This window comes from Pipistrellus hanaki (genome assembly GCF_964339955.1).
Source record: "Pipistrellus hanaki genome assembly, chromosome: 8".
In the NCBI taxonomy this organism is placed as follows: Eukaryota; Metazoa; Chordata; class Mammalia; order Chiroptera; family Vespertilionidae; genus Pipistrellus; species Pipistrellus hanaki.
This window is the reverse complement of record NC_140510.1, coordinates 61,020,293-61,033,313: the sequence shown is the minus strand read 5'-3', so window position 1 is coordinate 61,033,313 and position 13,021 is coordinate 61,020,293. Positions and strand designations below refer to the sequence as shown.

General features: G+C 39.4%; 1 protein-coding gene across 3 annotated transcripts in view; it reads right to left on the bottom strand.

Annotated features, from left to right (window-relative positions):
• PID1 (phosphotyrosine interaction domain containing 1) overlaps window positions 1-13,021 on the bottom strand; it is a 182,997-nt gene that overhangs the window by 84,782 nt on the left and 85,194 nt on the right. For all 3 annotated transcript variants that reach the window (XM_084891887.1, XM_084891885.1, XM_084891886.1), the window contains one exon: window positions 3,321-3,467. In XM_084891887.1, the coding sequence (XP_084748013.1) occupies window positions 3,321-3,455 (135 nt within the window). In that variant the 5' untranslated portion in view covers window positions 3,456-3,467. The remainder of the gene's footprint in view (window positions 1-3,320; window positions 3,468-13,021) is intronic.

Sequence of the window (13,021 nt, the reverse complement as noted above, 5' to 3'; positions counted from 1 at the left end):
AAATATCACGGTTCAAAATCTAACCTTTTCTGTGTGCTTTGTTTTTTAACAAAAGAATAGGACTCTGAATACAAATGCAACACTGTCCTTGAGAGTTAAAAGCTGTAGTTCCAAGAGGTTTACAGTCCATTTAAATGTAGGAAGTGTATTATAGTACACAGTTCGGACAATGATACATTGGAGGTTTACTCCCTTCAAATTAAATCATAAAGCTGAAAAGCAATTCAAGAGGTGTTGGCCCAGATCCCTGATCTCAGGTTTGCAATTCTCTACGCCCAGATGCCCCTCCTCAAGGTTTCTAGGGATGGAGAACTTGTTATTTTTTTCTAGCCCACATGGATGTGTTTTTCACCTTGAAGGCAGAAGTTTTTTTGTGTGTCCAGCTGAAAACATTGCGATTTCCCTTCCTCTACCAGCCCCACAGCTACACCAGGGCAACCCTACTCCCTGTGGCCTGTCTTCTGATCTATTGTTTTCAACATCCTTTTAGAGGTGAAATAAATGAGCATGACCTGAGGCGGTAAGAGAAAATAAAATGACACCATGAAGCTTGAACCCTATACTCCTTTTCAGAAAAATGATGGCTTTTATTCTTCTACCAAATCTCTCTCTCTCTCTCTCTCTCTCTCTCTCTCTCTCTCTCTCTCTCTCAGAGAGTGTGTGCACACCCCTCTTTCATATCAGGATTGGATTGTTAAATCTCCTTACACTGTAACTGCATTTCCCCCTCCCATTTAAATATACCCTATAGACCTTATCAAACTGAACGCTTTTCCTTACACTTATCACTACTGACTTCATCTGCTTTTGAGGGACGATTTCCCCAACTGGAACAGGATATAAAATGACTTAAGAAAATCTCTAAAGTATGTAAAACTTTTAACTTCAGTGAGTATTGTTACAATTCCTTTATATCATCAAGTCACCAACAGCACTGGATCCAACGTGACCTGCAGCCAGTCCCGGGGATCCACTCTCCCCAGCTGGGAGTCTCTGGCAACTGCTCTGGGGAAGCTGGAAGTTCACCTGAGCACAGTTACCATCTAAAGTAGGGGTGTCGAACTCAATCAGAGAAGGGGCCAAAATCTAAAATCCAGCCTAAATCGCGGGCCGAATGGTTTACTGAACAGTCATAAACTGACAATGTCATAAACTGACAGCAGAGTGCAGTGATGACAGCGCGGTGCGGGCCACATTGCAAGGCCTGGCGGGCTGGATTTGGCCCGCGGGCCTTGTGTTTGACACATGTGATCTAAAGTCACTCACCCAAAAGTGGAATCACTGGGTCCTAGGAAAGTTCCATTTTTAACTTTTTTTGAGGGCTCTCCATACTGCTTTCCATAGAGGCTATCCTAATCTGCATTCCCACCAACAATGCACGATAAGAAAATGGTAGGAATATTAGTTGGTCATAAAAAGAATGAAATCTTACTATTTGTGAGAGTACTGGATTGACCTAAAGGGTATTATGTTCAGTGAAATAAGTCAGTCAGAGAAAGACAAATACCATAAGTTTATATGTGGAATTTAAAGGACAAAATAAACAAATAAAATTAAAATAGACTCACAGATGCAGAGAACAAACAAACAGCTGCCAAAGGGAGGGAGCTTGGTGAAAAAGGTAAAAGGATTGAGAACTATAGATTGGTAGTAACAAAATAGTCACAAAGATGTAGTACAGCATAATATTATAATAATACTAGAGGCCCGGTGCATGTATTTGTGCATTGGTGAGGTCCAGCCAACCTGCCTGATGAGGGCCATTGGGGACGGGCCAACTGGGGTGGGGGCCATGGGTGGTTTTCCAGCCCACCCCACCCCTGATTTGGGGGGCACTCGGGGCGGGGCCAGCCAGGGCAAGGGGCTGAGGGAGTTCCAGTTATTCTGTCATTCAGTCAATTTGCATATTACCCTTTTATTATATAGGATTATAACAACTATGTATGGTGTCAGGTGAGTACTGAAAATATCAGGAGGAACACACTGAAAAATATATGATTATCTAACCACTAGGCTGTACACCTGAAACTAATGCAAAATAACATGGAATGGAAACTAACTGGAAAATAAAATTTTAAAAAAAAAATTCCTTTATAATGGATTCATATTACTCACCTGCCTAAATTCCTCTGCTGGTTCCTGGTCATAACTAAAACAAAAACTCCTTGCCATGACCATGAGGCTCTTTATAGTCGAACCTCCACCAAACCCCACCACTTGCCACAAAGTTCTCAACTTCCCAGCCACCCTGGCCCCTTGCTCTCCATTCTAAAGCACGCAAGTCCATTTCTTGATAATCAGCACACACTATTCCTGCTGCCTCAAAGATTCCTCCACAAATCCTTCAGTCTGGCTATGATGTTCCTTTGCCTGTATCCCCCCCCCCCCCCCTTCTTCTCAGGAGCAGTTAAGCTTCTGTGAAAATGCTGTCGGTTGGTGGGCACTCTGCCCCCAGTGCCAGGCAGACAGTGAGCACCCACTGAGTCCCCGTGGAGTGAATGGCCGTGTGTGAGGTTTTGTGCACATCACCATCACTCAAGATTGCGGGGGGGGCTCCAATGTGATCACTGCTGCAAGAACTGGGGAGGGGACGGGAAACTCCGACAGGTACAGCCAGTGGATCTTTGCTTCCCTAATGGGGAAAGCAGTAAGGAACGTGTCTCCAAGGTTATAAAAGAAACCCACATGCAAACAAGCATTTTCCTGCCCCTCAAAATCAAAACAAATTTCTGATGACAAAGTATGAGTAAGGTATTTTCTTTGTTACCTCTATGCTGACTTCTATACTCATCAGTTACACACGTAATTTCCAGGGGTGTTTTTCCCCCATGTTGGCATTACAGTTTATAAACAAAACATGTTTTTAATGCATTCTCAGGCATGAATATTAGTATAAATTCTGAGAGCTGAAGCACAACAAAAAATGCAAAATTACCCCCAAGGACTCATAGAGTACAACTGTTGAGAAACCTGTTTTGGTTTTCACTTGTTAAAACATGTATTATTCAGACAGAAAACACAAAGGGGGGGAACTCTCGTATGGACAGAGCTTTCTTGTGAAGTTCCGCAGGACTATAAACAATACGGCAAGAAACTACTTTTTTTTTTTTTTAAACCTATCCTTTAACTTAGGTCTTTAATGTTACCCTCAAATTATGAAGAGTGCTATATTATTAAGAGAAATAAAGCAGGATTTGAATTCATATGACCATCACTCAATTTCATCCTTCAAAACTGTTACCACTGGAAACAAGAGTCTTAAAGCCACATGTCCTTTCATCTGCCTCACACGAGGGCCTGTAGGGCCAAGGGCCACGTACCTTGCAGCCGCTGTGAGTCCTGCTCTTCATCAGGGGCGTGGTGGTGCACAGCTCGATGGCCTCGGGCTCATGGAAGATGACGGCTGGCAGGGGCTCCTTTTTCAGTGTTAGGACATTCAGTTTAGACTTCAGCATGGTCTGAAAGTGCTGGAAAGCAAAAAGGGGAAAAAGAAGCCAGCTACAGGTAAATCATGTGGGACCGTACGTGGTGTCCATAAAACCCAATAGCAAAATCTTTGTTTCATTCTCTCAGTCCTAATAGAGGAGGCCATGAAATGCAAGTAAAATGGAGGGGGAAAACTGTCAGGACATTGCTGACGTGAAACTGTGGGAGACAGCCAGCCCTTCGGCAGACATCATGAGAACGTGGGGTGGTGGCAGCCACCCGTGACCTTGCTCTGAGAGGGTCTTCCAAGGTGACATTGACAAAGGAAATCCTGGGGATGCAGCCCAGGCTGAATTTGCTAAAGAAGGGAAGATGCTCCAAAGGGGATGCTAGATGAGCAATTTAGGGGATAGTTTAAAGACAATGGAAAAGGGGGGAGGGGGAGAATGATGAAAAAAACACAAGATTGCTGCTCTCTGCCTCTGTTCTGCTCTGCCTGGCCTGTGGAACTCTGGGAAATGCACTGCTTCCCCATGAACCACTTTATCTGCTGTCTCAGGCCAAGACTCTCAGGAAATATCCATTCTGTGTGCAACTCCTGTTGGCACTAGTTCTGAAATATGTGCAGAATCCAAGCATATTTCCTCACCACTCTACACACAGTCAAGGCCCCATCTTTGTTTGGCCTAGCAGCTTCCAAACTGGTCCCACCACTTCCAGCCTTGCCCCTGGGCAGAGTATAGCCACACAATAGCCAGAGGGATCCTTCTAAAACCGCACATAGGGGACAGTGTCCTAAGCATCTCATTACTTCATCGTCTTGAGTACTTCCTCTCCTTTATCTTCTTCATCAGCAAACCAACTTCGCTCTCGTTCTCAGTGACCCATGTTTCTCTCCTAGACCACTTTGAAACCCCCAAACCCTACTCCCTCCATTGGACTGGAATCAATTAAGAACAAAGACAGAAACGTTCAGATTAATATGAATAGTCGCAGTACATGTTTTAAAAATGCAAATCAATGCCCACCGGGAAACAAGGGCAAATCTCTCTCCCATTCAGAAACATACCAGGCCTGGCATTTTTGTATCTTAAAAGGTGGCCTTATCAGTCAGGGTTAAGTCAGAGAGATATAACTAGTAGAGAGATATAACATTGAGATTTAGGCAAGGAATTGGCTCATGCAATTGAAGGGGCTGGGTAGATAAATGTCAAACCTTTAGGGCAGGGGTCCTCAAACTTTTTAAAGTGGGGGCCAGATCACGGTCCCTCAGAGAGCTGGAGGGCCGGACTATATGAACTACTAATTCCTACTGTAACACCTCGGCTGCGCTCACTGCCCAAAAAACCTGGCGGGCCGGATCAGACTCCTCTGTGGGCCGCATGTGGCCCGCGGGCCGTAGTTTGAAGACCCCTGCTTTAGGGGATGCTTTCAGAAAGGGGGCTGAACTCTCGGGCATGGACCAAAGCTGCCGTCCCAGGGTAGCATTTCTTCTTCAGGGAAACCTCAGGTGACCCGTTAAGGTATCTCACTTGATTGCATCAAACCCACCCAATTTATCTTGGAAGCCCCCCTTCCTTCAAATGATTATGGACTTTAATTATATCTGCAAAATGCCTTCACTGCGCCGAAATCGGTTTGGCTCAGTGGTAGAGAGTCAGTCTGCAGACTGAAAGGTCCTAGGTTTGATTCCGGTCAAGGGCATGTACCTTGGTTGCGGGCATATCCCTAGTGGCGGGGTGTGTGTGTGTGTGTGTGTGTGTGTGTGTGTGTGCAGGAGGCAGCTGATGGATGTTTCTCTCTCATCAACGTTTCTGGCTCTCTATCTCTCTCCCTTCCTCTCTGTAAAAAATCAATAAAATATATATATTTTTTAAAAATGCCTTCACTGCAATGCCAAGATTGGTGTTTGATAGAATAACTAAGCATAGTAGCCTAGCCAAGGTGACACATAAAACTGACCATTAGCATGGCAAGTTTGTGTTCCAACAGGTATCATGTGGATTTGTAAACTGTTGTAAGCCCATGGGATAGTTCATTAAACAAAACAGTTTATGCTCCTATGGCATTCATATTCTAGTGGTGTTATGCCTAAGTGTCTTAAACCCCAAAGACTACCAGGGAGCCGAATCCGATGCAATTGCAGAAAGCCTGTATTTATTTCGGACTAGTCCGAGCTCAGTCTCACCTACACCAACAAGGGCATGGCGAGAAAGAGGAAGAACTTAACATATCAATGGGAGGGAAGATCACGGACAATAAATAAAGTATATACACCATCATAAGACTAATGTATCAAGAGAAGGGAGTAGAAAGTGATTGGTAAATATATATAGTTTGCAGGGCCCTGTGCAAAACGAAAATTCAGTGTTATCTCTGTCCTTTCACAGTGGGCAAAAAGGACAAAACCACTAAAGGAAAAAATATATATTTTTTGCATGTATGGGAGTGGGGTGGAGGGGGTGCAATGGTAAGATATGTACATATATAATACCTTAATTTAAAAAAATGAGAAAAAAAGGTAAAAAATATATTTTTTTTTCATAAAGGAATCATTTTCTCTATTTTCCTTTTAAATATTATCTTTCTTTGCTTAGCTTTTCTAACAAAATTGTCACAAACATTTGCAGTTGCCACTTGGTTTCACAGGCTTCACCTACTGTGAGCAACCCTCTGAAGCAGCGTCTAGCACTTTATTTCTGATCCAGTTGGGCCTACCCAGTGTCTGGCTGAAAGCAGGTGTTCAGCAAAGGTGTATGGAGTGAACAGGTGAGCAAAGGCAAGGCACACACACCTGCCCGGCTGGGGGTGCCAAGGCTTAGAAGAGGGAGGTAACTGAGTTTTCACAATTGATTTTGTTGAAGTTGGAATTTGAACTCTATTATCTTCCTATCCCCAATTTAGGGTTTTTAAAATGCTTGTTTATTTCTTTTTATCAGGCTCCCCAGCCAAGTAACCCAGGGGGCCATGTGAATGTCAGTCTGGAACTTTCCGTCTCTCTGTGTGCCGAGTGACTGAACCAATGAGACATGGGGTCCCATGACAGGTTCAGGAAGATGGTCTCAGAACTTCTGGGCAGGGTGGTTGGCTAGCCCTTTGAGAAGAGAGTCACTTCTAGTGCCATCTTCAGGAACTTCCTGTGTAGAAGAGATGCCCCTTGAACAGGTTGAGCCTTAATGATAAAGCACCAAATCACAATCTAAAGGAAGTATTTGAGTCCCAAGGTTATTTATGCCTATGATAAAACCCCGAGCTCTGCCAAAATGACATAAATTCCAAGTCTCAAGGGCTAGACACAGAGTGACCCTGCAATGACACCTAATTTGATGGCAAGCTCTCCTGCAGAGTAACAAAGACCCAGAGCTATAACCTGCTGCCCGAACTGCATGGCCTCATATTTCCTGGGCCTCAGTTCCTTCATCTGTCAACTTTAAAATGCTGTGTGATGTCACATTAAAATAATACCGCTTGTTCTTTTGCATGGACACACAAGGGCAATACAGACAACGCAACTTCAAATACCATAATCCAGTAGAATTTTTTTTTTTTAAAGGTCATAAAAGAGGAACCAAATAGAAGAGCTTAGAAAAGCTACTGCTCCCAAATGAAAAGATGCACAGAGTTCCATAAAGAAGATGTGTTATTCATTCTTAAGAAAGGGAAGTGAATAGTGTTATAGAAAATTAGGGCACTGCCCCCAGACAAATTAAACAAAGCTCAGCTTTCTGCATTTGGTGCTGGATGTGTGAACTTAAAATAGAGCCTCTAAATCAAGCCCCATTATGCGGGTGGAGTAATGGTCTTGCCCGGTAAAATTTTACAGTCGGGGCTTCCTGCTCTTAATCAGACATTCATCTCTGACGCGTTAGTGGGCAAGGATTTACATATTTTACCAATTCAAATCTGGTGGATCTCACCTTTGTAGACTGATTGTGTATCCAATATATAAAGCATCTTTGGAAGGCAAATGCTGCTTCCTCTTTTCCTAAAATAACTGGGCTGCTATCCTCACTCAAATTAAAGTGAAGGCATTAAGGTTTTCATCCCTGGTTGCATTTTGAAGGCTGACTACAATGGTCAGTTTTAACTTGCAAATTACTGAGTCAGTAATGCCCTAATGACACTTAAACAATACTGCAAATGTTCTCCTTGGGAGAACCACAAGGAACAAGTGGGCAAATCAAATTAATGGAGAAGTTCAGTTCCCCATAGAACTGCTAATTTGTACAAGTGAACAAAAACCAGTAGGACTTCCACATTTGTTTATAATAAAATTTCACTTGATTACTTTGGGGGGTAGGTAAGAACTCAGTCATACTTTGATAACATTTTATAGCACTTACTTTTTAAAAAGGGATATTCATGCCTCTCACATGAGAAAATTAATAATTGTGATACTCTTCTGTGACCTTTAGTAAGATCTTTCACTTATCATTTTTAATGTAAATTCTTGGATTTCTGCTTTTAAATGGCTGTTTTCTCACACACACACACACACACACACACACACACACAACATGAAAGTACAAAGTATATTTTTCTGTAAAATAATAGTTCACACTGAGAACTGCCTAAAATCTAACTGAACTAAATCCTATAACTAATGATATAAAGAAGAAGCTACATCAAGATTGGTAGGAGGAGTGAAGACTCAATGGAATATTACTCAGCCATAAGAAAAGAAAGAAATCTTTACATTTGCAAAAACATGATAGACCTACTGGGTATTATTCTAAGTGAAATAAGTCAGAGAAAGACAAATATCATATCATTTCATTTATATAGAAATCTAAAAAACAAAAATTAACAAACAAAACAGAAACAAACTCATAGATATAGAGAACATTTTGATGGTTGCAAGATGGGAGGGGAGATGGAGGGATAGGTAAAAAAGGAAAAGTGACTAAGATGTTCACACTTTGGGCTCTAAAGATGTACACAGTCACAGAACGTGGAGCACAGCATAGGGAATATGGTCAATAATATTGTAATAACCATGTATGTTGTCAGATGTGTACTAGCCTTATCAGGGTGATCACTTCAAAAGTTATATGAACTCCTAATCACTATGTTGTAGACCTGAAACTAATATAATATTGTATTGTCAACTGTAATTGAAAAATAAGAAATTATATTTTTTAAAAACTTTTAAAGAGTGAATAAAAGAAAATTGAATTAAGATCAACTTCATTTAAATATAGTTTCTCTTTTTAAAAAAATCTTCACTGTTGAAAGAATTACAGATGTCCCCTTTTTTCCCTATTGTCCCTTTCAAGCCTGCACCCACCCACTTCCCCACATTATGTCTGTGTCCATGGTTTATGCATATATGCATACAAGTTCTTTGGTTAATCTCTTCCCACCCACCCAGCCACCCTCCTCCGCCTTCCTTCTGAGATTCAACAGTCTGTTCCATTCTTCTATGTCTCTCGATCTATTTTGTTCATCAGTTAATTTTATTCATTGGATTCCACATATGAATGAGATCATATGATACTTGTCTTTCTTGATTGGCTTATTTCACTTAGCATAATACTCTCCAGGTCCCTCCATGCTGCCTCAAAGAATTTTTTTGTTTGTTTGCTTTTGTCCTTTTTAGAAAGTGAAACAAGATTGAATAGTTTCCCTACATTAGAAGGCATGTACAAAATTGCATATTTGATTTCTAGGATTAATTTTTTAATTGATCTGGTATTCCAAGAAAAGAAAGACCTACACCAACTTGGCATTTGCCTTATGGCTGCAAATTATCCTAGTAACTGCCTTATTCAAAAAGTTCCAGCTTAATTTCAAAAGCCTAAATCCAGACACTTAAACATTAAAAGACTGTCTACATCTATTAAAGTGATAGCTATTATTAAACTAACTGAAAATACTCATGTTCACACACCCATACTTATTCATGGTTTTAATTATGGAAGCATTTCTTTTGAATATCACAGATTCTCTCAAGAGATTATGTGGAAGAGGCACAAAATAACTCCATGCCCACAGACTATGCAAAAAAGCCCCCAAGGCTTATGAAAGGCTCCCTCGGGGTGTGTGTGTGTGTGTGTGTGTGTGTGTCTATTCATTTATTTATTTTTGTTACTAATCTGTAATACACACACACTTACTTTATTCCTAGTTTAATTTGTTTGTCATCTTCCAATCTTCCAAACAATTTTCTGTGGAACAGTTAAACTATTGTAAAAGACAGATTGCAAGCCCTCAACTCAAAGGCACATTTGGCCTATAAATGGTTTATATGATTTGCAGAGTTCTTAAATTTGAAGAATATTCAAATATTGGGGTATATAGGATTAAAACTTGCATTTCCACTCCTCCTGATAGATCAAAAGATCTGCAAAAACAACCTGCACTCATGGCAACAATTAGCTCCAGCTGGTCATGTAATTACCCTTATTTACTTAGGTATTTTCCTCTGCGATTCATCAGGGTGCCACTTTTCTCTACTATCAGCACTCTTTTCTATACTAAATGCAAGTCACTATTTTTATAGTCATTTCATGCGATACCAACTTCAGTTCTATACACTACTTGTTTTATCCTTATAGGTATTTGAATTGTAACCCTGATGTAAAATGACAAATGCTAAGAGATCATAACAAGAATTTCACCCACTCATGAAAAAAAGAAAAGTTATGTACAGTTGAATTTATTCCTGCCAATATTTATTTATTTGTATTGAACTTATTGGGGTGACTGATCAATAAAATCAAACGGACTTCAAGTTTACAACTCTATATATAACACACCATCTGCATTCTCATTGTGCACTCACCACCCAAATTCACACCAATATTTAAATTATGAAAATTCAACTAAAAGAGTTTGAGTAAATGAATGGGTAACAGAAAGAAGTAATCCAACATGTCTGTCTGTCATTCCACACAATTAGAATGGACCAGGAATTAGGAATTTATTCTCTGTGTAAGGTATTCCCACATGCCCCTGGTGATATATCTTGTTGCACTACATATAATTAAATTACTAAAGATCAATATATTTTTTACTTCTATTTCCAAATAAGATAGAGTAACAGGAATGAAATTGGCACATTTATAACAACCAAATAAACTGGATAGAAATTATGAAACAACAGTGTGTGAGACAATGGGTATCAATGAAAGACAGTGATCACTGAAAAATGAGACAAATGAGGGAAAATGCACAATTGTCCAACTTAAGAATTTGACTTTGCAGGTTGTAATGCAGAAAGGAGAAATACAGAAAGGACCTGACAAAGTCCCAGAGTTAAGGAGACAGAGATGAAAGTCTGAGAGACAAAAACAGAGAAGAAATTCACACACAGAGAGAACTCTGGACATCTGCAGAGGGTCTCCTTAAATATTCAGCAGAGTAGTAATCAGAGTATACATGAAAGGAAACTAGCCAGTGGAAAGATTTGAGATTAGAGTGCTGGTTCACACAGAGCCAGCAATATTACCTGTTCCTACCAGCGAAACTGGAAAAAATTCATGATTCATAGGGCACTGGGGTGAGTACTCACAAAGGTTTACTCTCAGTGCATAGCCTTGAAATGCCAAGGTTGCAGGTTTAATCTCTAATCAGGGCACATACAAGAAACAACCAATGAATGCATAAATAAGTGGAACAACAAACCAATCTCTCTCTCTCTCTCTCTCTCTCTCTCTCTCTCTCTCTCTCTCTCTCTCTCTCTCTCCTTCCCTCCTTCCCACCCTCTCTCCCTTACTTCCCTCCCTTCCCTTCTCTTCTTTCCTCTAAAAATCAATTTTAAAAAATGGATCCACACAAGAGAATGAAATTAATATTTAAAATTAACTGAAAGCTAACTATTTTTAATTTTTAGAATTATAACAATATGATAGTGATTTTAACATATATAAAAATAAGATATATTGCAACATTAGTACCAAAGTCAGAAAAGGTGAAATGAAGGTTTACTATTGTAAGGATCTGACAATACATGTGACATGGTTTAATACCATTTGAAGATATACCGTACTGTGATAACTTAAAGATATATATTGTACTATATTCACTATAAACCATAAAGGACTAAAATAACAAACCAAAAAGTTATGCATACTAACAAAAATAAAATGGAATAATAAAATAGAAGGCAAAAATAGAGAGAAAAAAAAAGTAAGCACAAATAAAAACAGATGAGAAAATAGAATAAAATAATAAAATGAAGGATTTAAAATCTGTAAAATTAATCTGAGAGGTATTTAAGATGCCCCTATTGAAAAGCTGATAGTGATATTATAAACAAGACCCAATTCTATGCTGCCTATAAGAAATTCACTCCAAAGTCAAAAAGCCAATAAAAACTGATAGATCACAAGAATAAAAAAGAGGAAAACTACAGATATTATTGGAGATTTTGATACCACACTCTTGAAAACTGATAGAATGAGTAGATAGAACATCAGCTAGGATAAAGAAGGTTTGAATAAAACCACCAACCAACTTGACAAAATCGGCATTTACCAGTACAGACCCACTCCACCCCAAAACAAATAGAATTCAAGTGTAAAACCAAATTCTGGGTCATAAAGAAAAAAAAATACTAATTAAATATTATTCAAATTATACGAAGTAATAACAGAAAAATCTCTGTAAATTTTTCAAACATGCAAACTGAGTAACACACTGCTAAATAACCATAGATGAAAGAATAAATCAAAAAGGAAAATAGAAAGTTCTTTGAACTAAATGAAAATGAAGCATGTCACTAAAATGAGATGCCACTAAAATAGTACTTATGGGAAATACTACAGCAAAAATGCCAATATTAGAAGAGAAGGAAATTTTCTATGCAATAAAATCAGCTTTGAAAGAAAGAAAGAAAGAAAGAAAGAAAGAAAGAAAGAAAGAAAGAAAGAAAGAAAGAAAGAAGTAAATAAAGAAAAATATATGAAATCCAAAGTGAGTAGAAGAAACCAAACAATAAAGTTGGCAGGAAAAAAAACAATGAAATGTAACACAAAATAAACATAATCAATACAATGGTCGTTCTTCCAGTTCACTTATTCTGCCTTTGGCTGCATTTAGTTTGTTGATGAGCTCATTAAAGGCTTTGCCTCTGCTACTCTGTGGCTGCTGCTCTTTCCCTGGCCGTTTCATTAGAATCTTTCTTACAGTTTCTATTTCTTTGCTGAAATTCCCCATCTGTTCATGCACGCTCTCCACTTTTCCCACTAGAACCATTAATATATTAATCAAAATTATTTTCAGTTCCACATCTGAGTAATCTCTGAGTCTGGTTTCATCTCTTCATAATGAATTGTTTTCTTCTTAATTTTTGTGTGTGGCCAAACAACACAAGAGGACACAGAAAAGAGGATAAAAACTAAACAGCATAAACACACTTAAAAAAAACAAAAAAAAAACGGGGGGGGGGGGGAAATATCAGTCAAAACAATGTAAGATCTGGAGAAAATCAATCATGATGTTAAGAGTTTAAGATTCCAAAGACTGTTTCTCACATTCCCTGAGGGACTACACTCAGTCCCTGAGTTAAGCCCCAAGGGCACCTTCAGGGTCCAATTTTACATGCTGGGCTTTGTGGTGCCAGTGAATGCCCAGCTCTTTAGGACACAGCAGA